At 34.8% G+C, this 26,712-nt stretch overlaps 1 protein-coding gene across 10 annotated transcripts in view; it reads left to right on the forward strand.

Annotated features, from left to right (window-relative positions):
• Window positions 1-26,712, forward strand: part of ADAMTS3 (ADAM metallopeptidase with thrombospondin type 1 motif 3) — a 292,251-nt gene that overhangs the window by 186,238 nt on the left and 79,301 nt on the right. For 5 of the 10 annotated variants that reach the window (XM_035293568.3, XM_035293574.3, XM_035293569.3 and 2 more), the window contains exon 5: window positions 22,625-22,657. The exons of the other annotated variants lie outside the window; for them this stretch is intronic. In XM_035293568.3, coding sequence (XP_035149459.1) covers window positions 22,625-22,657 — 33 coding nt within the window. The remainder of the gene's footprint in view (window positions 1-22,624; window positions 22,658-26,712) is intronic. 10 annotated transcript variants of the gene reach the window in all.

Consider the following 26,712-nt stretch of genomic DNA (forward strand, 5'->3'; position numbering starts at 1 on the left):
CTAGTGATTAGTGCTTCAAAGGGTTGCCCTACCTTTTCGCCATGTGCAGACACATAGACGGTGTGTTTGAGGAATGGACCATCACCAGACATTAACCTTAATCTTGAGCTCTCCCAACCTTAAGAACTATGAGCAATAAATCCCCATTGTTCATAAACTACAAACCCTATGTTATTTCATTATACCAGCCCAAACAGACTAAAGCATTATTTTTTGATGTTTTACTTATATTTAAAAGTGTGTAGTGCTTCCACATAATCTGTCACATGCATTTGAGAGTTTCCAACTACCTGGTAGTGGTCCTCTTTTAATGCTCATCTTAAACCTGCCTTGCCTGTGTCTGTACTGCTACCAGCTTATGGCATTATGCCTTTTTCTTTTTCTCCATATAAATTGTTATCTCACCTTGCAAATTCTGTGTTGTCTGTATTTTTCCTTCTAGAATTTTATTCCACATAATGTCTTGATTATAGCTCTGGGTCCTTTTCAATTTCTTTTTTAAATATATAAGAGAGATTGCTGCAAAATTCAAGATAAGGATGATTGTTTTTCTTCTTTGGAATAAATTTTAACTTTTTTCCTGCTGTGTACATTTCAGAGTCCTCCCCCTCTTTCCTTTGGTTGATGATTTAATAATTTTCTAGGAGAAAGAACCTCTTTTAAGGACACAAATCTTTATCCTGCTATGCAAATTCCCACCTACCCTGGCCCCTGCCAGTTGATCACTTCTTAGATCTTGGCTGGATGTCACTTCCTTAGAGAGCTTTCCTGATTCCATACACTGAGTCAGGCCAAGCATCTTATGCTCTCGGAGTACCAAGTACTTTCTCTTCCCTGTACTCGTCACAGTTTGTAATCATATATCTGTGCAGTCACTTGTTTAAGCTCTGTCTTTTCCATTAAATTGTAAGCTCTTGAAGGGCCAGGAGCCTGTTTTACTCATCATTTTCTTTCTAGCACCTGGCAGTGTGCTGGGCACGTAGTAGGCACTCAGGAAATATTTGTGGAATTGAATGCACAGAACTCCCAGAAATGCTTTGGCTGCCTGGGGCAATTCCTTGTGGTAAAGTCAGGCTTGCTGGGCCAATTTGCTGCCTCACCGGGATGAAATAGTGTATTTATTCAGGGTTGCCAAAGGATGGTTTACTGAGTCATAGTTGTGGAGAAGGAAGACAGTACCTCGCATAAAGCCTGAAGGGTGAGATAATGCTAGAAATGGAATGGAGGAATTGGTAATAAAAGAGGTAGCCAAGAAGATTGAGATCAAGAAGAAATATAGTGAGAGGAAACATTTCAATGCTAGCAGCTCAGAATTAAGACTATAAAGTGATCTCCCATCATGTAATAACCTGTGAGATAGAAAGGCATTTCTAAAGAGAACAGGGATCAACAAAAGCAATAAAGCTTAGTTAATGACTTTTGGAATTTCTTAGAAATACCTACTTTCAATTAAAGGTGGTAGTTGCTTATATCAAGAGCAAGAGATTTTTAGTGATTATAGTTGCTAGAATTAAAGGTGTTAAGAGTATTTCTTTGCTATCCATTTATGTTGTCATTTTTTGATGTCATAGTAACAGGTTCCACATTTAAAAATAAATTCCTTTCACAGTATTTTAAACCAAGAAACTATGCAAAAATATAATCAGTCACCTCATTCTCTTGAAATGTATAACTGAAATAGCAATAAATAATCCACCAATGCGGATGGGATGGAAGAAACAGAAGTGAAAGAAAATTTAGTGTAAGGAAAGAAATATAAAAATCTATTTATGGAAGGGTTTATTTTCATATTGACTAGTTAATAATTAGTGACAACTTCTACTTTCTTCTGTTCATAGCTTTCTTCTTCCTTTTGCTACATAAAATTATCCAATTTTTAAATAATTCACATGTATAGTAATTGCAGTACAGTCCTGAAAAAGATAATCCCTTGTGACTGGTTTTCTTTGCTTCTGGGTTAGCAGCTTAATGCTAAAAACAAGTCTTGGCTTGGCTGATTCAAAGCATAGCAAGAAGATAATAACAGAGTATTTTCTACCAGTAAAAAAGGGAGCTACTCCCAAACATGGAGGAGAACAAACAGGATGTAACTCAGTTTTTTAATTAAATAAAAACATATTTTTATGTCACAATGAAAAAAAAGGTATTCAATGAGTTACAAAGTATGCACTTTTTTATGTTGGTAAAGGGCCTTAAGCTTCAAAAACTTGTTTATTCTGTCTGGGGAGATGAAGAAATAGGCAATATGCTTATTCTAGCATATTATATATAAAGCTAGAGAGAGAATTATTAGTCTTTTCATGAGTGCCTCATATAACCTTATATTTTTCTAGAGTGCCTGTGCCTAGATTAAGTCCTAGAACATTATTGGCACCTCACACACTTTCCTCGCCATTGTTATTATTATTTTGAGATGGGGTCTTCTTGCCACCCAGGCTGGAGAGCAGTGATGTGATCTTGGTTCACTGCAGACTGTATCTCCCAGGGTCAAGCTATCCCCCACCTCAGCCTCCCAATTAGCTGGGATAACAGGTATGTGCCACCACACCCAGATAATGTTTTGTATTTTTGGTAGAGATGGGATTTCACCATGTTACCCAGGCTGGTCTTGAACACCTGGGCCCAAGCAATCTGCCTGCCTTGGCCTCCCAAAGTGCTAGGATTACAGGTGTGAGCCAACTCGCCCAACCCCTAACCACTATTTTGACTTAAATCACTGGAGGTTAGTTCTGGCTGATTTTTAACTTTAAAGAAATGAATTCATGTAGTATGTGATCTTTTGTGTCTGTTTTTTTTTCAATTAAATTATTTTGTAAAATTTATTCCTGTGTGTAGGTATAGTTTATTCATCCTTATTGATGAATGGTAGTTGATTGTATGAGCATATCACAATTTTTAATTCATTTTATTGTTAGTGAACTAGGTTTTTCCATTTTGGCACCATTTACTAAAATGCCCATTCATTTCCCATTGTATAGCAGTGTCACCTTATATTTGAGGCGACCATATGCGTGTGGGTCTGTTCTGGACTCCATGGCTTTTGTTGGCTTTTTTTGTCAGTGTGTGCATCAATGTTGATCTGTTTTTAACTATTTTAGCTTTAGAGTGAATTTTGATATATGTTGGTATAAGTTGTTCAAACCTGTGCTGTGTTTTAAAGACTGCCATAGCTGTTTTTGATCCTTTCCATTTCCGTGTAATTTTTAAGCGTTTTCACAGTAAAACACTTATCAAGATTTTAATTGAGATTGTACTAAATTTATAAATAAAATTGAGGAGAATTAACATCTTTATAATAATAAGTTTTCCAAAGTATGTATGGAATTAAAGTGGAGGATTGTAGTATTTCCCTAAGATGTGTCAGCAAAATTATATTTGACTACCGTAAGTGAATATAATTGCTATAATTCTTGGATAAAAATTAAAAGAAATGTTTACATAAAACTATGTGTTCTTCCATTTAGGTTTTTCTTATTTTTTTCTCAGTAGCATTTTATAACTTTCAGCATATAAGTACTGCATGTATTTTGTTAGCTATATTCCTATTTATCTGACGTGTTTTTGGTATTACTGTGAATTATATTTTTTAGAAACATTCTATATCTGGCATATAGAAAGCAAATTTTTATAGTGACTTTATACCCATCTTCCTTGCTAATTTAGTTATTCTCACAATTTGTCAATAGATTCTTTTGGATTTCTAAAAGATTTTGAATTACAAATTTATTACCTAATATATATAGTATAGTTCCTATTTTCTTTTTTTTGTATCATTTTTAGTAAGTTGTATTTTCAAGGAATTTGCTTGTTTCTCATACATTTTAAAATTCATTGGCATTATTTATGTATGATATGCTTTTATTTTCAGGATTTGTAGTAATGTTTTTTTCATTCCTTATATTGCCAATTTGTATCTTATTTCTCATCAGTCTTTCTAGAAATAATCTAATATAGTAGTATTCTTTTCACAGATTCACTGATTTTTTTCTATTGTTTATATGCTTCTATTTTATTTCTGCTCTTCTATTTCATCTAGTTTAATGGCTTTTAATGTTTCTTCTTTTATTAACTTATTGAGATGAATATTTAAAAAGTTGATATTCATCTGTTTTTTTCACAATGTAGGCATTAGAGACTATACCTTTTCCCTCTAGCTACAGCCTTACATGCATCACATAAATTCTATTATTCAGTTCAAAATATTTCCTAATTTCCACTGTGAGGTTTTCTTTGACAACATGGTTTATGACTGTTGTGGACCATTTTCACATGTGAAGATTTTCTAATTGTCTTTTTGCTTTTGATTTCTCGTTAATTCCATCATGTTGGGAGAACATGGAATGATTCATTTTCTTTTGAAACCTGTATGACTTGCTTTATGGCCCAGCATGAAATGTTATTATCCAGCAGTAAACCAGTGTTCTATGATCACATGAAAAGAATTTGAGTTTTGAATACAAAGCTGTTTGTTACCAAGTCAAGTTTGTTAATTGCATTATTCATATCATCTAGAAATGTACTGACCTTTAAAATGTTTGTTCTTTAGTGTTCATTGTGCTGAAAGCTTCAACTATAATTATAAATGTTTTCTCAGTTTCATTTTAGTTCTGATAATTTTTGCTTTATATAGTGTAAAGCTCAAAATTGTAGACTTAAAATTGGTTTGTCTTCCCAGTGAGTTGAGTTTTTTAATCTTATATATTTTTTGTTTTAGCAATGCTTCTTGCTTTAAAATGTAGCTTATTTGATATTGATATAGCTACTTTATTTACTTTTAGTGTCAGCTTGGTACATTTTCTTTATCCTTTCATTTTTTACCTTTTTGCATTTTAGTATTTAAGATGTGTCACTTGTAAGCAGTATATTGCTGTTCTTTTTTATTTAAACTTCTTAAGCTGCATGACAGTCTTTATTTTTTAATCAAATATATAATCAGTTATCATTTAATATAATTGTGTTAGTTTCCTAGGGTTGCTGTAACAAAGTACCATCAATAAATTCTGTGAACACAGAATTTATTCTCTTATAGTCTGTTGGCTAGAGGTCTGAAATACAGGTGTCAGCTTAGTTGGTTCCTTGTGGAGGTGTGAGAAAATAGCTGCTCACCTGTCCCCTAGCTTGTGGTGGTTGCCCATAATCCTTGGTTTCTGTATATCTCTTCACATGTTCTCTCTGTGTGTCTATATCTACATTTCTCTTTTCTTCTAAGGACATCAGTCACTGAATTAGGTCCCACCCTAATTCATTATGACTTGATCTTGCTTATGTCTGCAATGAAATTACCTCCAAATAAGGTTACCACAACAGATAGTGGGATTTAGGACTTAAATATATCTGTCGGGGGCACATGTCAACCCACAATAATAATTCATGATATATTTGGGATTATACCTATCATCTTACTATTTTCCTACTTGTCTTGTTTTATTTATTTATTTAGAGACAGAGTCTCACCTGTCACCCAGGCTGGAGTTCAGTGGCATGATCTCAGCTCACTGCAACCACCACCTCCTGGGTTTGAGCGATTCTCCTGCCTCAGCCTCCCAAGTAGCTTAGACTGGAGCCACACACCACCTCACCTGGCTAATTTTTTTGTATTTTTAGTAGAGATGGGTTTCACCTTGTTGGCCCAGCTAATCTCTGTTCTGGGTGGGAAATGTGCAAGGGGAGAAGAAAAGACATACACACAACAGCTTTTAGGGTAAACAAACTTTATCCCATGTAAATGGGAATGCAGATATAATAAGCAAATGATAATAATAAGCAGATTGATATAATAACCAAATTGATATATTAAGCAAATGATATAATAAGCAAATTGCAATGAGAATGGGGAGAAGGGAAAATCTATCTATCTATCTATATATATATCTTTATATTTATACTTGCCAGACTATGGAGTATTCACCACCAGACTAGGAAGCAACAGCCTGAGCTCCAGAGTTGGGCTCTTGTCCATGCACAGACAAGGGGAGGTCTCGTGAAGCTTCAGCGCAGTCTGGGATCCTAGTTCTTTATAACAAGTTGTTTGGCATGAGGTCCAGTCATGAGGGCCCTTCGTGATCAGGCTCAAGGAACAAAAAAGGTCAATTTGTTTTTACGATTGCCTATTGTTTTTCAATAACTAACGTATATAGGAATAGACTGAAAGAGAAATTTCTCCAAAACAACTCTAGATGAATGCCTCAAGGGGCTCACACAACCCATTCCAGGACATGCTGACCATAGTTTGTGTCCATGTTCAATTGACTTCAAATTTAACATTTAACTTTTCCTCCAAAATCTTGAACTCCTGACCTCAGATGATGTGCCCACCTCGGCCTCCCAAAGTGCTGGGATTACAGGCATGAGTCACCGTACCTGGCCTGTCTTGTTTTGTTTTCATCTTTCTCTACTTTCTTTCCTTTTCTTTGAATTACTCAAGATTTTTTTTTTTACTATTTTATTTCCACTTTTAATTCGCTTTTAAGAAAAACATTTTTTGCTATTTCTTTGTCCAAAATTTACAATAATCATATTTCACTTATAGTGTTCTAATATGGCTGTGCTAATGCATCCTAGAAACATACTAGACTCCCCCACTATAATTCCATTTACTATTTCCTCTTAACATTTGGATTATTATGTGTTTTAATCCAATATATTTTTTTAATCCCCCAAAACAGTTAACATTTATTTTTATATATCCTCTTTTTCCAGTGATCTTCATTTATTTCTGTACATTCATATTTTTATCAGATATAACTTTTCTGTTATTTGAAGAACTACCTTTGGTATATTTTTTGCTGTGGGTCTGGCAGCACAGTTTTGTCTATTGATTTGTTTTTCTTTTTTGAGAATATCTCGTCTCCCGGGTTCAAGTGATTCTCATGCCTCAGCCTCCCCAGTAGCTGGGATTATAGGCTCTCACCATCACACCTGGCTAATTTTTATATTGTTAGTAGAGGTAGACATTCACCATGTTGGGCAGGTTGGTTTTGAACGCCTGACCTCGAGTGACCCACCCACCTTGGTTTCTCAAGGTGTTGGGATTACAGGTGTGAATCACGGCGCCCAGCCACATTTTTTTTTATTACTTTTTTTTCTTGAGGAATATCTTTGTTGAGCTCTCTATATTTCTTGGATTTGAATTTTGGCCTGTCTTAGCTGGTTGGGGAAGTTCTCCTGGATAATATCCTGGAGAGTGTTTTTAGTTCAAGTTTTTTAGTTTCTTTGCATTGGGTTAGAACATGTTCCTTTGGCTCAGAGAAGTTTGTTATTACCTACCTTCTTGTCTACTCTTTTTAAGGTTATTTTAGTATAATATTTTTTAGCACATTAAAAATGTGATCCCACTGTTTTTTAACTATTTCTATCGAGAAACCAACCTGCTAGTCATATTGCTGTTCCCTTGAAAGTAAGGTTTCTTTTTCTCTGTGGCTGATTCCACTCTTTTCCCTTACTGCCTAAGTATGATTTCCTTTCTATTTTTCTTCCTTGAGTTTTTATAGTACTTCCTAAGTCTGAAGGTTGATGTTATTTATCATTTTGGGAAAAATTCTAACCCATATACATGTATGTATATATTATGCATTTTCATGGTATCCCATTTGTTTTTATGCTTTTTCTTTTTTCCCACTTTTTATTTTTTGTGTTTCAACCTGGATATATTTTTTTAAATTTTTTATTGCATTTTAGGTTTTGGGGTACATGTGCAGAACATGCAAGACAGTTGCATAGGTACACACATGGCAGTGTGTTTTGCTTCCTTTCTCCCCTTCACCCACATTTGGCATTTCTCCCCAGGCTATCCCTCCCCAGCTCCCCCTCCCGCTGGCCCTCCCCTTTCCCCCACAATAGTCCCCAGTGTTTAGTACTCCCCTCCCTGTGTCCATGTGTTCTCATTTTTCATCACCCGCCTATGAGTGAGAATATGCGGTATTTCATTTTCTCTTCTTGTGTCAGTTTGCTGAGAATGATGTTCTCCAGATTCATCCATGTCCCTACAAATGACACGACTCATCATTTCTGATTGCTGCATAATATTCCATGGTGTATATGTGCCACATTTTCCCAATCCAGTCTATCATCAATGGGCATTTGGGTTGATTCCAGGTCTTTGCTATTGTAAACAGTGCTGCCATGAACATTCGTGTACATGTGTCCTTATAGTAGAACGATTTATAGTCTTTTGGATATATACCCAGTAATGGGATTGCTGGGTCAAATGGAATTTCTATTTCTAAGGCCTTGAGGAATAGCCACACTGTCTTCCACAATGGTTGAACTAATTTACACTCCCACCAACAGTGTAAAAGTGTTCCTTTTTCTCCACATCCTCTCCAGCATCTGTTGTCTCCAGATTTTTTAATGATCGCCATTCTAACTGGCGTGAGATGGTATCTCAATGTGGTTTTGATTTGCATCTCTCTGATGACCAGTGATGATGAGCATTTTTTCATATGATTGTTGGCCTCATGTATGTCTTCTTTCGTAAAGTGTCTGTTCATATCCTTTGCCCAATTTTGAATGGGCTTGTTTGTTTTTTTTTCCTGTAAATCTGTTTGAGTTCTTTGTAAATTCTGGATATCAGCCCTTTGTCAGATGGGTAATCTGCAAAAATTTTTTCCCACTCTGTTGGTTGCCGATTCACTCTAGTGACTGTTTCTTTTGCCATGCAGAAGCTGTGGAGTTTGATTAGGTCCCATTTGTCTATTTTGGCTTTTGTTGCCAATGCTTTTGGTGTTTTGTTCCTGAAGTCCTTGCCTACTCCTATGTCCTGGATGGTTTTGCCTAGATTTCCTTCTAGGGTTTTTATGGTGCCAGGTCTTATGTTTAAGTCTTTAATCCATCTGGAGTTAATTTTTTACTAGCTCTTTTTTAGTTCTTTAACTTTTTATTCTACTGGGTCTAATGGGCTGATAAACCTATTAATTAAGCTTTTAATTTTAAGGTTTGAATTTTTTATCCCTACAATTTCCATTTAAATCTTTTTGATAATTTTAGCATTCAGATGCAATTTCCTAATTCCCTGGTTTTCTGAAATATATCACTAATTGGGTTGATGGTTCTTCTTTCTATTGTTTGTTACTCTTTTGGTCCTTTTTGTTGTTGTTTGCCTGGTAATTTTTATTTAATAATGGACATTGTTTATGAAAAAATTGGAGAGGCAAGGATGATAGGATATTCCTCCAGAAAGGCAAACAAAGAGAAAGATCACCTTAATCCATTTAAAGATTGAGCTGACCTGAGGTTGGTTTGTCATTTCTGTAATTCTTTAACCATTTCTGAGCCATCCTTTCTCCTGAAATATAGTATCCCAGAGTTACATATAAGGGCCTAGATTATTTATCAAGATCCTACCTACTTGGCTGCTTCTCAACTTCAGTGTTTGACACTATTCAGCATTATGAGGATGCCAAAAACTTTGTTCTGCATTTTAACAAATTTTATTTAGGTCTTATTAGCTTACCTTGCTTTTATTTAAAAATCCAGTTTTTCAAGGATAAAACTACAGAATCCAGGCTCTCCTGTTCTCTGAACCTCTCTTCTCACCAGAAATTTAGTCTGCTGAGTCCTCACTTCCTGGGAACCTGTGAACTTAAATTTTTGTCTACTCATTCTCATGAGACATTCACAGTCTCATTGCTTTTCTGACTTTCATCAATCGTCTCCTTCATATATTCTTGACCGTTGCCTTTGATCTTCACAATAATATGCATATACCCCAAGGAGAAAGCCTGCTTTTAAGAATGTCAAACTCTATACAATTTCTTTTTTTTTTGAGACGGAGTTTTCGCTCTTGTTACCCAGACTGGAGTGCAATGGCACAATCTTGGCTCACCGCGACCTCCACCTTCTGGGTTCAGGCAATTCTCCTGCCTCAGCATCCCAAGTAGCTGGGATTACAGGCGCACCCCACCAAGCCCAGCTAATTTTTGTATTTTTAGTAGAGACGAGGTTTCACCTTGTTGACCAGGATCGGTCTCGATCTCTTGACCTCATGATCCACCCGCCTCGGCTTCCCAAAGTGCTGGGATTACAGGTGTGAACCACCGTGCCCGGCCACAATTTCTTGTTATTGTGTCATGTCTTAAATCTTGGCAGCTTTCTAATACCTTTAAAGTGTTTTTTGTTTTGTTTTGTTTTTTTTGTATTTTGTCTATTTATTTATTTTTGAGACGGTCTCATTCTGTCACTCAGGCTGGAGGGCAGTGGTATGATCTCGGCTCACTGCAACCTCTACCTCCCGGGTTCAAGTGATTCTAGTGCCTCAGCCTCCTGAGTAGCTGGGATTACAGGCTCCCACCATCACGCCTGGCTTATTTTTATATTTTTTATAAAGGTGGACTTTCATCATTTTGGCCAGGCTTGTTTTGAACTCCTGACCTCAAGTAATCTGCTCACCTCAGCCTCTCAAGGTGCTGGGATTACAGACGTGAGCCACCTCGCCCAGCCACATTTTTTTAATACTTCTTTTAAGAGGAGCATTGCTGTGCTGCAGATTTTTCCACCATAGTTAGCAGTGAGGGTCTTCTATAAAGTTTTGATAAAGCAGTGGAAAATAGTAAAAAAGAACATAGCTTGAATTCCAGTTTAATTACTTACTAATTGAAAAATTGTTCTTGGGTAAGGGGTTTGATTTCTGTTATCATTATTTATATGAACAGGACATTAATATTTATTTTCATAAGATTTTGAGGATTAATTATGTACAAAGTAAAGACCCCTTGCGCAGTGTTTCTATTACTTATATAAGTGTTGTGATCTACTTTTAACTGTTTTTCATCCCCTTCTTTGCATTCTTTGTATTTGTACCAACTATGTTCTATCCATTTGTGAAGAGAGCATGGAATATATTCAATAAATTATAATTTCTTGAAAGCAATGCTAGTTATTAGAGTTCATGTAGTGTAGCAAAAACAGCATGAATTTTATAGTCAGACAAATACTATCAAGTTTTAGCTTCATTTATTTAGTCTGCAGAAAGGGGGGGAAATAATATCTTTGTCACAGTGATGTACTAAAGTTTATATGATGACTGTATATAATATGTAGTTCACTTCAGAATTGAGTAAATATTAGGTTCTCCTATCTGGATTATTTGTGACTAATTTTGATAATAATTTATAAGATAGAAAGTCAGAATTAAAACATGGGTTTCTAGGCTTGTTCTGAAGTCATTTTACATCCATCACTGGTCCTTTAAGCACTGCAGTTGCTTTCATTTGGTGGAAACTGTCTAATGAGCTCCATGTCAGAACCACCATATTCATTTAGTTTCTCAGTTTATTAGCATACCTCTATTCTTCAAAATATTTGTTTCACATCAACCCAACATTAGAGGAACTGGGAAGCCATGTTTAGACTATGGAAAGGCATATAATTGAGATCGAATCTAGACTCTATCAATTAGTATATATTTGGTCTTGGAACGTTAATTTCTTCTTTATTTTTGAAATGTTTGATCTGTACTCCTTGTCCTCTCAAGTCTTCATATTTTACCTCTTGTAGTCCTTTATTCTAAGATATGTTTCCAAAAGATAAGTGATTTTACCCTACACTGACATACCCATAGTTTTAGGTTTCCTCTGTGCCTGAGATGAAACCACACTTTAAAAACTAATGGCTTTCAGAATAATATTGAATTCAAAATATTTTAGAAAGCCGTAAGTCTCAATTTTGCCATTTATTAAAGCTTAAGTGAAGGTATAAATTTATCTTACTAAAAATTTGGAGGTGCATTACTTTAATAATACGTGTAAATATGACTACATAATATACACGAATATGAGAACATGTTTTAGCATACATTTTGACATTTAACACTAAACATTCATGAGTGTCTATATTTTTGTTTTAATATATTTTCATGTTACTAAATACATCACAGTGTGTATAGTATTTTTTCATTTTTTAAATTACATTATACACATAACATTTAAAGAGCTAAAAACATGTGAGTAGCAATGTGTATATAATCACCTTGACATTTTAAAACAATTGTAACATTAGACTCTCAACTAGTTGTCTTTAAAAATGTATATTTTAAATTTATCTTGCTACTAAATATTCAAATTTCTTCTTTCTTCCCTCTGAGCACTGGGAAATAATACTTTTTATGTATGTATGTATGTATATATGTATGTATGTGTTACATATGTATTTATATGGTGCTTTTTATAATATGCAATAAATAAATCTCTTCATCTCTTTGATGAAACTTGTTGCTGTTAATAGAATTATATATTTTCATTATTGAAATGAAGCTGTCTAAAAAGATGGCAAATGTCCAAGCAGTATAGATAGTAAGTTATAGGCTAGAGAACCAGATTCAGTTTCTTTTTTTTTTAGGTTTTGGGGTACATGTGCAGAGCATGCAATACAGTTGCATAGGTACACACATGGCAGTGTGTTTTGTTTGCTTTCACCCCTTCACCCACATTTGGCGTTTCTAAGTTAGAAGACCAGAAATTAGTTTATGGCCTCTATGGATAATAGAAAAATGCTTTGGTGGGCTAAAAGGAATTCATTAAATTTAGAGGAGTATCAGAAACTTAAAGTGAACTATATTTGAGCTGTATAATGTGGAATTTCTTAGATATTTTCAAGAAATTCTGAAACTATTGGAATTTTATGAAAAATGTTTTTAAAATCAAACTGCCAGTCCTTTTCATTAAAGAGTGTAATTTTTAAATATACTTTTGAAGGCAATAGGTAAATTCTAATTTCATAAAAATCAGTATCAAAAAGATGAGAAGGAGAGGAGAGAAAGAGAGGATAAAGGAGAGAAAGGAGAAAGGAGAGAGAGAAGAGGAAGAATGAGAAAAGAGAGAGAAAGAAAGAAAAGAACCACTTATTTAGAGCAGATACAAAACTGTTAGTGCTTTCCTTATTCCCTGAAGGCATTCAGTTATGATATTAAGTAACTTTATGAGTCATCTAGCTGAATTAAAAAAAAAAAGCTTACGACATTAAAATACCCTTTAAAACTTTCTTCATAGGATGCAATTATCCAGAAAATTTTGACTAGATAACGTTAGTTTCTTTCTGAATGCTTTAATATCCTGAAGAAGACTAATGTCCCCACCAAGACCATTGTAGCATAGGCTTTCCTTGCTTTCTGCAGTAGAATGAAGCCCCGTTAGATATGGCATATAATCATATTTTTCTAAATTACAGCATATGTTCAATGCAAAGGGAGTTTACTAAAATGAACCCTAATAAGCATAGCTTGGGAAAACAAATAATCACATCTCCATTCATCACTTTTGCATAATAAATCTGGATATCCCCTTTTATTCTAAGCAGAGCCCAACTGAAAACTAGATTAAACTCTATTAAAGCTCTGGCAACCTGGGATTATATCTCAAAACTTCACATCATCTTCTACCGTAATAAAATTGTGAATAGTGAGATAATAAAAAGCCATCATCTTGTGAAGGAAGAAGTTTGGTGGTATGAATCTGCTTCAAGAATGCTAGTACTCAACATAGTATTTTATATAAAGCAAGTACTCAGTACATACTGGTTAAGTAGAAGAATAGAGAGCCAAGAAATGCAAGCTATTTTATGGTTATTATTATTTATGCCAATACCTTTCATGCTATTTATAGGTCTCTTGAATACTGTGCCCTTGAAGACCTGAAAGGGAAAACATCATTTGCTTAAAGCTAAACAGGAGTGCTTATCATTCTTTGTGACATTAAGCACTATATGAATCAGCAAGTTCATGGACCTAGTGTCCAATGCTGATAGCATTCCTGAGTGCTGGAGTGTAACCATAGATTTCATGATTCTCTTTAGAGATAATTTATTTTGTATGTCCTCAAACCATAATATTCATCAGTATTAACCAAAAGATATGTAATTTTATTATATTTTCATTTATATTATTTGCTATGTTAAATTTATTTTTCCCCACACGTCAACTTCAAAGATAAAACAAAAAATCTATACATTAATTTTTGTGCATTAGATGTTGGTTCAGTTCTTAGTATGTTTATTTATATAAATATTTTTAATTACCTTCCATGTTCCAGAAATTTTTCATATTAGAAAATAAAGGATTATCTCTGTTCAGGATACCTTACTATCATACATCAGAAAACTGATGTTATAAATATACCAATTTATGATATTTATGATGTGTACAGCATCTCTTTAGACATGGTGTCTTGTGCGGTGCACAACCTTCAGGACTCTATGCAGTGTCCCTGATATAAATTGCATATTCCTTGCCTTCAGGGATATCCCAGTATAGCCAAAGAAACTTAATCACAAATAATATTCTACTGCAGCTCAGTTATACATATAATAAAAATATGTATGAAGAGTTGTAGGAAACATAATAGGCATCATGATGTGGAAGTGTGCAAAAGATTTCCAGCAAGAAGTTATCCAGAATGAAATACTGGTAAGTGAAATACTCACCAGAAACAGAAAGAAGTGGAATTCAATGTATGTGATTTTCCAACCATGCTGGAAATGTCTGCTCATTTCTCCAGCTGATGACCTCTTCTCCTTCATGGCCACACAGCTGCATTTATAAGATCACATCTGGCAGGTACTAGTTGCTGAAATAATTCTGCTTATTCATGGTAGAAGATAGTATCATCCTTATTTTCTTTACTCCTGGAAGTATGAAATCCTTCAATCATTATTTATGAAGTGCCTCCTTATGTGCCAGGTCCTGTATTATGCAGGCATCGCAGATGTAAAGAGGAATGAAACATGGTTAAGAACTCGGGCCAGGCGCGGTGGCTCAAGCCTGTAATCCCAGCACTTTGGGAGGCCGAGGCGGGTGGATCACGATGTCAAGAGATCGAGACCATCCTGGTCAACATGGTGAAACCCCGTCTCTACTCAAAATATAAAAAATTAGCTGGGCATGGTGGTGCACGCCTGTAATCCCAGCTACTCGGGAGGCTGAGGCAGGAGAATTGCCTGAACCCAGGAGGTGGAGGTTGCGGTGAGCCGAGATTGCGCCATTGCACTCCAGCCTGGGTAACAAGAGCGAAACTCTGTCTCAAAAAAAAAAAAAAGAACTCAATAATTTTATAGAAGTAATGGGGGAGGCAAAACAAATAGAAACTTACAATACAGCATAGGAAATGCAATATAGATGTACTTATATATACTGCATATGTTTTTAAAGTTTTGGCCTAGTGCGGTGGCTGATGCCTGTTATCCCAACACTTTGGGAGGCCGAGATGGGAGAACTGCTTGAGGCCGTGAGTTCAAGACCGGCCTGGACAACATAGTGAGACTTTGTCTCTACTTAATTTTTTTTTTTTAAATTAAAAAACAAACACAAACTAACTGGAGGTGCTATATATCCCTTTACACATTAATAAACATTGTTGAGAAGTTGCACATAACTATTTTTTTTCATTTCAGTTTCATGTTCCTATGAAGAGCATTTATTGATTTTTTTTTTTCTTTTTTGAGATGGAGACTCGCTCTGTCATGCAGGCTAGAGTGCAGTGGCGCAATCTCCACTAACTGCAACCTCTGTCTCTTCAGTTCACGTGATTCTTCTGCTTTTGCCTCCCAGGTAGCTGGGATTACAGGCATGTGCCACCACACCCAGCTAGTTTTTATATTTTTAGTAGAGACGAGGTTTCTCCATGTTGGCCAGGCTTGTCTCAAACTCCTGATCTCAGGTGATCTACCCTCCTTGTCCTCCCTGGGAGTATAGGCGTGAGCCACTACACCCAGCCGATTTATTTTCTAATTATAAGAATACTCTTTAAAATCTTTGGAGGCCAGGTGCTGTGGCTCCTGCCTGTAATCACAGCACTTTGGGAGGCTGAGAGGCAGGTGGACCATGAGGTCAGAAGATCAAGACCATCCTGGCCGACAGAGTGAAATCCCATCTCTACTAAAAATACAAAAGTTAGCTGGGCGTGGTGGTCTGCACCTGTAGTCCCAGCTACTAGGTGGGCTGAAGCAGGAGAATTGTTTGAACGTGGGAGGCGGAGGTTGCAGTGAGCTGAGATTGCCCCACTGCACTACAGCCTGTGGTGACAGAGTGACACTCTGTCTCAAAAAAAATTTTTTTTTCAGTCTATGTCCTTCTTTGTCTTTCTCTCTCTCTCTCTCTCTCTCTCTTGTCTTTCTCTCTCTCTCACTTTCGCTCTCTCTGTGTGTGTGTGTGTGTATGTGTTTCTGTGTGTACATGTGTGTGCATACATGGTTCTGTGTTTTGAATTTGGAATTTTTCATGTTTATTGTTTTCTGTATTTCTTCATCCATCACTATGAACTGGATGACCCCTAGGTTCCCTGACTTTTCATGCCCTTGCTAACATTTTATTGTGATGGGCTAATTCTACTTATGCTAAACAATGGTTTTTTTAAATATTAAAGGGTAGCCATCATTTTCATGTAATATATTGCCGATGCTTTGAGACATTCGTTTTATTCTTTACATTGTTCTTCTTCATCATTGTTATCATCGTCATCATCATCTTCTTCTTCTCTGGCAAACTTTCCCTGAATTAATTCTTGCTACATTTCTGTGCTTTGGAAGATGTTTCCCATCCTTAAGGTTTTAAATATGTTTCCATTTCTAGCTGTATACTGGCTTTATTTTTTTCTTTTCATATTTAAGTCTTTAAATAGGTGTTTTATTATAATGTTTGGTATGAGGCTTCTATTGCTTATCAAAAGCATATTCTTCCCCTACTGTTTGAAGTTATCCCTTTATTATATAACAGATTCTTATACATAAATCTATCTGTGTCTGGGCTTTCCAGACTATTCTTTGATCTTTAAAAACAAAACAAAAATTCTAAATGGTTACTCCTATAGATTTATTTTTACATGTAAATTTTAAAATTACTTTGACAAGTTGCAAAAAATATTTCATTGGGATATGGATTGACATTGCATTAACTTCTACATTCAATCAGGGAGGATGGCCTTTTTTATCTTTTATTTTACAATATTGAGTGTTCCTATCCAGCATATGGTATATCTAACTATGTAAATCAGTTTTGATATATTCTACAAATCTGTTCATTTTCTTTATACCCTTTATATTTCAAATATTTCATCTGTTTCAATTTCATACTTCTTATTTCTTAAGTTTTCCGACAAATTTTACCAAGTATTATGTTTCCATACTGTCTCCCTATAGGGAATCATCAGAGGTATATATGTTTTTGCCACCTCTTCTTTATGTAAAGTAATCTGAGACCATAGTTGACTTCTGTACTCTACTTCTTGATTTTAAGGCAATTTTATGCTACTCTTTTTGTATTCCCATTATCATTCATGGGAGTAACTTGCATGCCATTGCCTTGAATTATATGCATCAGCATACTGCATTTTGGATACTGTAGATCCTGGGTTTATGGCTTTACTGCCATTCATATACATGATATTTTTAAGGCTGACTGACTACTTTTTTAAAAAATGTAAAATGTTTGGTTTAATATTATTTTTAGTGCAGTATCTTTTTTCTCCCTCTTTTTCAGTACAATCAATAATCATTTGGGCTCTGGATATGGAAGTTATTTGATTTCCTGAGTTAAAAATGGTATGACCTATTACTACTTTAGACTTGGTGTGACTTTTCTCACAACTGTTGTTAAAAGTAACAACTGTACATTATTCTTTTTCAGGCAGTGATCATGATTAAGGTTTTCCAAAATATTTGCCTTTATTATCTTAGGAAAGAAATGTTATAAGGAATCAATGTGTCAATCATCACTAGAAATTTTTGTATTTAAGGTGTGAAATCAGAAATCCATTATAATTTCTAAAGTGTGTAAATAATATTCTACAAAGAAAATTTTCAGTAACAGTCATTTTGAAATGATATTTTTAGAAAGAAAATGGAAATGTCCCTACTGAAAATAAGGACACTTTTACATTGTATTCTTTCTTTTTTTTAATTTATTTATTTTTATTGTACTTTAGGTTCTGGGGTACATGTGCAAATCACGGAGGATTCTTGCATAGGTACATACATGGATATGTGATTTGCTGCCTCCATGCCCCCCGTCACTTATATCTCGCATTTCTTCCCATGTTATCGCTCCCCAACCACACCCCCTTCTGTCCCTCCCTTGGTGCCCCCAACAGGCCCCAGTGTGTGATGCTCCCCTCCCTGTGTCCATGAGTTCTCATTGTTCAACACCCCCCCATGAGTGAGAACGTGCAGTGTTTGATTTTCTGTTCTTGTGTCAGTTTGCTGACACAATGGTTTCCAGATTCATCCATGTCCCTACAAAGGATGCAAACTCATCGTTTTTTATGCTGCATAGTATTCCGTGGTGTATATGTGCCACATTTTCCCTGTCCAGTCTATCATCGATGAGCATTTGGGTTGGTTCCAGGTCCTTGCTATTGTAAACAGTGCCACGATGAACATACGTGTGCATGTGTCTTTATAATAGAACAATTTATAATCCTTTGGGCATATCCCCAGTAATGAGATTGCTGGATCAAATGGAATTTCTATTTCTAGGTTTTGAGGAATTGCCAGACTGCCTTCCACAATGGTTGAACTTCCAACAGTGTAAAAGTGTTCCTATTTCTCCACAACCTCTCCAGCATCTGTTGTCTCCAAAATGAAGAGTTTAAATTTCCCAAAATATCATGTTATAAAACTTAATATAGTCCCTTGATATGAACAGAGGAAACAAATGACTATCCACCTAGCAGAATACTTAGGAAGACTGTCTATCACATGTGTAGAATTCCCTGGTTTTGCTTTTTTTTTAAATTGCATTTTAGGTTTTGGGATACATGTGAAGAAAATGCAAGATTATTGCACAGGTACACACATGGCAGTGTGATTTGCTGCCTTCCTCCCATCACCTATACCTGGCATTTCTCCCCATGCTATCTCTCCCCAACTCCCCACCCCTCGCTGTCCCTTCCCTATTTCCCCTCAACAGACCCCAGTGTGTGATGCTCCCCTCCCTGTGTCCATGTGTTCTCATTGTTCAACACCCACCTATGAGTGAGAACATATGGTGTTTGATTTTCTGTTCTTGTGTCAGTTTGCTGAGAATGATGGTTTCCAGGTTCATCCATGTCCCTACAAAGGACACGAACTCATCGTTTTTTTATGCTGCATAGTATTCCATGGTGTATATGTGCCACATTTTCCCTGTCTAGTCTATCACTGATGGGCATTTGGGTTGGTTCCAGGTCTTTGCTGTTGTAAACAGTGCTGCAGTGAACATTCGTGTGCATGTGTCCTTATAGTAGAATGATTTATAATCCCCTGGATATATACCCAGTAATGGGCTGGCTGGGTCAAATGGAATTTCTATTTCTAGGTCCTTGAGGAATCACCACGCTGTCTTCCACAATGGTTGAACTAATTTAAGAGCTGTGTAAAGCAAAGGTTCTTATGACCAGTTGACTTCTCATTGCTTCCGGAAGTACTGTGTTCTTTCTATTTAAATATTATATTAATTAATAAGTGGAATACAGACTTAAATAAGGCACTTACCCTCCCTGCATGGAGCTTTCAATCTAGTGGAAAGAAAAGTCTGTCCAGATATATTTATAATATTAAAATATGATTCAATGATCAAGCAATCATTGGTCTGGGTAACTGACAAGATTATAATAATAACACTTAAGACTTCTAAATTAGAAAAAGAATAAAGGAAAGAGAGGAGATAACTTGTATAATTTTGGACATTCTGCAACTGCAGTTCCAGTTACATGTGCATGTAGAAATTCTACATGTAATTGGAACACTGGAAGTGTGAGTCTGAAGCTCAGGAGAAATTTTAAAATTACTGCTGTAAATTTTAAAATATTGCTAATAATTATAATTTATGTAAACTTAATTGTCAGAGGTTGTACAGTTTCCTATGATAAATTATACCAGCATAAGGTGATCGTTAGAGACATAAGGGACCAACACCTGACCCGGGATGAATTGATTAGGATAAAAATACAGGAGGAAAAGGCATTGTCTTTTGTGCAATGATCATGGGTCACAAGATTAAAGATGCAGGACTGGAATGGTGGCCCAGAGGAGCATGCTCATGAAGAAAAAAATAGGGATATCTGGACGTATCAGGACCCAAACTATTAATTGGAATTTTAGTGTGATGTTGTGAAGTGCCACTCTACAAATCTCCGTAAATACAAAAACAGAAATAAAATCTTCTTAAGGCCTATAGAAAATAAATATTTACTGTAAAGATCTTGTTGCCAGAAGAGCCTAGCTCTCTCACTAATAAACTAAACACCCGTCTTTCTTATTTAAGAATTTGTATTATTGCCATTGTAACCATCTGTCAATAAGACACTTATGCTTATCTTCCTCCATGTTTTGTAAGACATATGAGTATGTGTGTGTATGTTATTACCTGTTATATCAAAATAATTTGTAATACATTATCATTTATTTCACACAACAATTTGTAAGATAATGTAATTTTCATTGTGACAGATGAAGAAAGTTTGTCAAACGCCAGCTTGGGAAGTGGAGCAATAAGGAGAATGGAAGTTTAAAAAATATATAATTTCTATTGTTTGTTTAATAGCTTAGCTAGAAATATAAACACATAAAACATCTGAAAAGAGGGTTGCTCTAGTTGAATACAGCCAGATTCTGCTCATTCCAATAACCCTAAAAGAGTTCCTGAGAATGCCAAGAGCACTTTAGAGCAGTTTCAGAACAACTGGTTACTTTCAGCCTACACAACTGTTCAACATACATACACATATCAAAATTTTAATCTGGAATAAATTTCATATACTAAATAAGGAAAAATAGGGAGAATTTTAAAGAATCTTTTATTGCAGCAAATATAGAACATGCATGTTTTGTATCAAAGGAGAAAATAGAGATATTTATTAGTATAAAAATTTAAGATGTATTTTGAAGTAATAGTTTAAAAGGAAAGTATTATAAGTATTAAATATTAATATTTGGAAGGACACAAGAAAATATCTTAGGTATGAAAATCAATGCCAATAAGCAAAACATGTTTCAGGACCTTTCATACTGGGGTTGTATATGTGCATGTGTTTCCATAATGCAGAAATCACTGGCAGTCTTCTCTTTGATAATATATGCTCATTTATGTAAAATTGTAAATTTCAACAAAAAACATTTATTACTTAGTTTCTCATGAATAGTGTCTACTAAAATGAAGAAAATGAAAACAAATGTTTACTTGTACTTACTATTTTGCTCTGTCAAGCAGCAGTCAAAAAATTAGGAGAACAAAAATCACTAAAAAGAAGTTTTTTGGGGGGACCTCTGGTTAATACCTGTAGAATTTTGTGAGAGCTCAGGCATTCAGGTTGAGAATTTGTGTCCTTTTCAGTAGGCTGTGACATTGCTTGATTTAAGCTTCATCATGATTAAATCACTATGCCTGTCAGGTCCCCAGTCCAGGGATAGGAAATTCAAGGAAAAAACCTGCTATGGTGTAAAAGGCATTGTTCTAGGATTGTTGAACACAGGTGGACTATATGTGGATAAATACAAGTTAATGGTATCAAAGCAGTCTGACTGATTACACAACTATACAGCTTTATCCCAGTGAAAAAATAATTGATAAAATGGGAACTATCATTATCCAACATCAGCAACCTGGTAAGATCAGCAAGCCACAATTGCATTTTCCATATATGGAGCTGGATAATGATATGCTATACCTTCAGCCTTTGTCTTATTAGAATAATTATTCCTAATGTTATAATGAAAAGTACACATTAATTATATACAAATTAATTCTAATGTTGATAATACTTAATGTTAGAGAATAATTTATTAATTTTTGCAGTTTCTTAAAAATAAAATATTAGTTTATTTAAAACATGCTGTTAATGAGGAGTTTAATACATTAAATGGTAATATGTATTCAGATTGCTATAATTACTAATAATCAGTGTGTATTCATTTAGTTAACATTTTAAGTACTTGATAGAATACATTTCTTCAGCATTACTGTAATATCCTCAAAAATGTTATTAAACAAATAGGTGTTAGGGTTTCTGGCACCTTCATATTCAAATGGAGTCCAGAGTCCGGCGGAAAATGTAATTGTGTTTCACTGAAATATTTAGCTATATATTTCATGGCCTTTTCCTCATATTACATTTTCACTATAAGAATTTCCTTAATTTTACATGCTCATGATACTAAATGTTATTAAAATGTTAACTCATATAATTTAATTAGTAAAAATTTAAAAGCACAATAGTCTGAATTACTATACAGTATATCTTGAGGAACTCAAGAATAATTTACCCCTTTTAGTTTTTTTGTACAATAATACCTTGAGGTCCAGGATAGGTCTCATGGGTGGTATCTCCATTTTATATAAATGCAGAAGCAAGCAAATTAAGGACATTTTGCAGGTCTCATGGTATGGTCAATAGTTTGTTTAGTTGCTTATTTAGGAAATCACTTGTCTAATTATAAAATTAATTTTGTTGAATGTTGCATCTTCTATTTTATCCCACAGGTTTTTAGAAGGTCTTTTTCTCTCACTTAAAACAATCTGAATGTTGTGAGTTTTATCTAGTCACTATCCACTTTTAAATTGTAGATCATTCATTCCTTTCTAGTTTCTTCAGCTTTTTCTCAGCATTTCCTTTGTTTTGTTTCTTTTTTTTTTTCTCTCTGTCTTTATGTTTGTTTCTTTTGGAAGGCCTCATACCTCTCTGCCTTTCGTTCAGCCTAGGTAAGTTTATCACTTTATAATCTTTCACTTATGTTTTAATAATGCACATTAGTCTTTAAAATTGTTGAAGTCAACTAACACTGAATATATATGGTAAGAGAATTAGATGTCTCCTTTCCAAGTCTGAGGTAACTCTGTTAAGAGTTTACCTGGTGAAGAATTATTTTGCGTACATGATAATTCTTAATAAATATGAAAAGTCATTGCTTCAGCTGCTTTCCTTCTTGGATTATGTAATGTTCACATAATGTTGCTAAATTGCGAGGACAAAGATAAATGAAATCTAAATGGCAGATAAAAGATTTATAATGTTTTTGACGGATAAGAATATATTTAGTTTATTGTTTATAATATTAGGTTCTATTATCCAAGGTAATTCAGATCACATAGAGTAAAGGTATCATATTTTTAAACAAGCAGACCAATGCCCAACAAAAAATGAATAGTTCATACCATGGTAAAGAGCAGTATATTATAAATGTACAACCCGAACTAGCTGTTTTGGGATCTCTTGGAATGCTTCTTGAAATATAGTCTCCAGGCTTAGTGTAGTAAAAAGTCTTGGTACAGACCCTAAGAATTATGTGATTCTTATATATACAAAAGTGTTGTAGACAAAGGTTTTTTTTTTCTTCTTAAGGATAGCTGGAATGACAGCTGGTTTTATTTAAAGATCTATAAAGTACACTAAAGGAATGTCCAGCATACATAAATATAAAAGTAGTTTATATCATGTCAAGAGTAAGTAGGAGTAGCCTTTTGAAGAATGATCTCATAGGCATCTTTGGCAAAAAGCTGGCACATACTTCAGTAAGGCTTACATTAGCCAGGCATTCCACCCCTAGGAAGTAAATTTTGTGGATTGATTTACAGTGCTTTTATTATCAAATCACTTTTTTGGGAGAAGAGAAGGCAGTCTTTGTGGGAGGCTGTTAAATCATTTCTTGTTAATTTAGATTGCTACATAATGTCCTTCTGGAAGTTTTTTGGATGTTCTACAAAGTTTCATATTTCTATTCTCATGTATAAAACAAAGTCATTGGTATATGATAGAATAGATTTATATTCAAACCTTTTTCATTTTTTCTTTTTGGTAACTTTTTCTTGATCTATAGTGTTCCTACAGTAAAATTTCACAAGTCATAAGCTTTTCACTCACTCAAAATTTACAGATGTAACTGTCATACATATTGAGTTCAATTTTTCCAGCATCCACAAGATAGGCACTATACCATCTCCCCTACAAAAGATAATTACCATTCTGAATAATATCAATATAGCGTAGTTTGGCCTTTTCATGAAATGTAGATATATTTTTGTATATACACACATATATGTACATATGTATATATAAATAATATAAATTGAATCATAGATTATTTACTCAGTTTTATCTGGCTACTCTTACTTGACCTTAATTATATCTAAGAGGTCTGCCCATGTTGTTGCATGTAGTAGTAATTTGTTCTTTTTTATTGTTTTGTGCTACTCAATTGTCTAAAATTACTATAATTTATCTTATAGTAATAAGTAATTTACTATAATCTATTTTTAAGTTTCTGATATTATAAATAAATATTTTTGTACATGTATATGGTGAGTGTACATAAGCATTAATTTCTCTTTGCTTTTTACATAGAAATAGAATTGTTTTGTCACAGGGTATTCATATATTCAGCTTCCATTGCTAAAGCCAAATGGTTTTAAAAGGCAGCATATCTATACACATTCCCACCTGCACTGTAGGAAAATTTCTTTTTTGTTTAAGTTTTTTATTGTACTTTAAGTTCTGGGGTACATGTGCAGATCATACAGGATTGTTGCATAGGTACATACAAGGCAAGGTGGTTTGCTGCCTTCAACCCCCCATCACCTGTATCTGGTATTTCTCCCCTTATTATCCCTCCCCACCCTCTCCATCCCCCTCTGTTCTTCCCCTACCCCGCCCCAGCTTACTGTAGTATGTGATGCTCCCCTCCCTGTGTCCACGTGTTCCAATTGTTCCATACCTTCCTATGAGTAATAGCATGCTGTGTTTGGTTTTCTGTTCTTGTATCAGTTTGCTGAGAGTGATGGTTTCCAGATTCATCCATGTCCATACAAAGAACACAAACTTATCATTTTCTATGGCTGCATAGTATTCCATGGTGCATATGTGCCACATTTTCTTTATCCAGTCTATCGTTGATGGACATTTGGGCTGGTTCCAGGTCTTTGTTATTGTAAACAGTGCCACAGTGAATATACATGTGCATGTGTCTTTATAATAGAACAATTTAAAATTCTTTGGGTATATATATACCCAGTAATGGGATTGCTGGGTCAAATGGTATTTCTATTTCTAGGTCCTTGAGGAATTGCCACACTGTCTTCCACAGTGGTTGCACTAATTTACAGTCCCACTGACGGTGTAAAAGTGTTCCTATTTCTCCACATCCTCTCCAAAAGCTGTTGTCTCCAGATTTTTTAATGATCGCCATTCTAACTGGCGTGAGATGGTTATCTCAACATGGTTTTGATTTGTATTTCTCTAAAGATCGGTGATGATGCACATTTTTTCATATATTAGTTGGCCTCATACATGTCTTCTTTGAGAAGTATCTGTTCATATCCTTCTCCCACTTTTTGATAGGATTGTTTGTTGTTTTCTCGTAAATTTGTTTAAGGTCTTTGCAGATTATGGATATTAGCCATTTGTCAGTCGGGTGGATTGCAAAAATTTTTTCCCATTCTTTGGTTGCTGATTCACCCTAATGATTGTTTCCTTTGCTGTACAGAAGCTCTGGAGTTTAATTAGATCCCATTTATCTATTTTGGCTTTTGTTGCCAATGCCTTTGGTATTTTAGCCATGAAGTCCTTGCCTATGACTATGTCCTGAATGGTTTTGCCTAGGTTTTCTTCTAGGGTTTTTATTGTGTTAGGGAAAATTTCAGTTGATCCAAATATCATTCAATGCTTGATATTGTCTTTCAGCTATTGTAGTGGGTATGTGTAATCTGGCTTTCATTTTTTTATTCTGGTGTTTAACAATATTGAGAAACTCTGAATAGACCTACTAACTATTATAATGTTATTTTTGTTAAATACATGTCTATGCACATTTTTTAAAATTGAGATGTCTGTCTTGTTATTATCATTTGGTAGGAGTATTTTATTTTAGATATTAATATTTTCTCTAATATGTATTATAAAGATTTTCTCCAGCTCAGTAGCTCAGTAACGTCTGGCTTTAAGTAATCTTTATAGTTTTCAGTGTAGAGGTCTAGCACATATTTGTAAATTTATAAACATTAGAAACTATTTTTATAGTTTTATAAATGGTGGTGTTTTCTTCTTGTTTGATGCTAATATAAAAAATGCAAGTGATTTTGTATATTGGCTTTGTATTGGGTGCCTGTGTGTATATTATGATAAGATGTAGTTTATTTATTCTTCCACGTTTTGCATATTGACACATTGTGATCCATTTATACTTACTTTCTCTAAACCTAAACCATTTACCTGCTGATTTGTTCACTCATTTATTTGTTTAACAAATATTTATTGATTGGTTGCTATGTTTCCATTTCATTCGGCAACTTTTTAACATGTTTCTCTCTTTGTTTTAATCAGCTCAATAATTAATTACCAGAGTTTTTTAATCACAAAAGTCTGGAGTATCATGGAGTGTCCAAAGTAGATAGATAGGTTGGAGGCACACTAATTTCCACAACTCATAATCCTATTATGAGTATAGCTGTACTATAACAAATATGGAAAGCATACCTAGCTTTCAGCCTTGTTGTTTATCCATTTGTGCTACTATAATAAAATAAGAGAGATGGAGTAATTTATAAAGAAAAGCAATTTATTTCTCACAGTTCTGGAGGCTGGGAAAAGTATAAGACCAAGAACCAACACTGCTGTCTGGTGAAGGCCACTTTCAACTTCCAAGATGGTGCCTTGTTGCTACATCCTCACATGACGAATGGAGGAAGGCCAAGCGGGGATGAATACTATGATGTCACATTGTAGAGGGCAAACCAACTTCCACAAGTCCTTTCTGCAGGAACCC

This window comes from Callithrix jacchus, chromosome 3 (assembly GCF_049354715.1).
Source record: "Callithrix jacchus isolate 240 chromosome 3, calJac240_pri, whole genome shotgun sequence".
Classification (NCBI taxonomy): domain Eukaryota; kingdom Metazoa; phylum Chordata; class Mammalia; order Primates; family Cebidae; genus Callithrix; species Callithrix jacchus.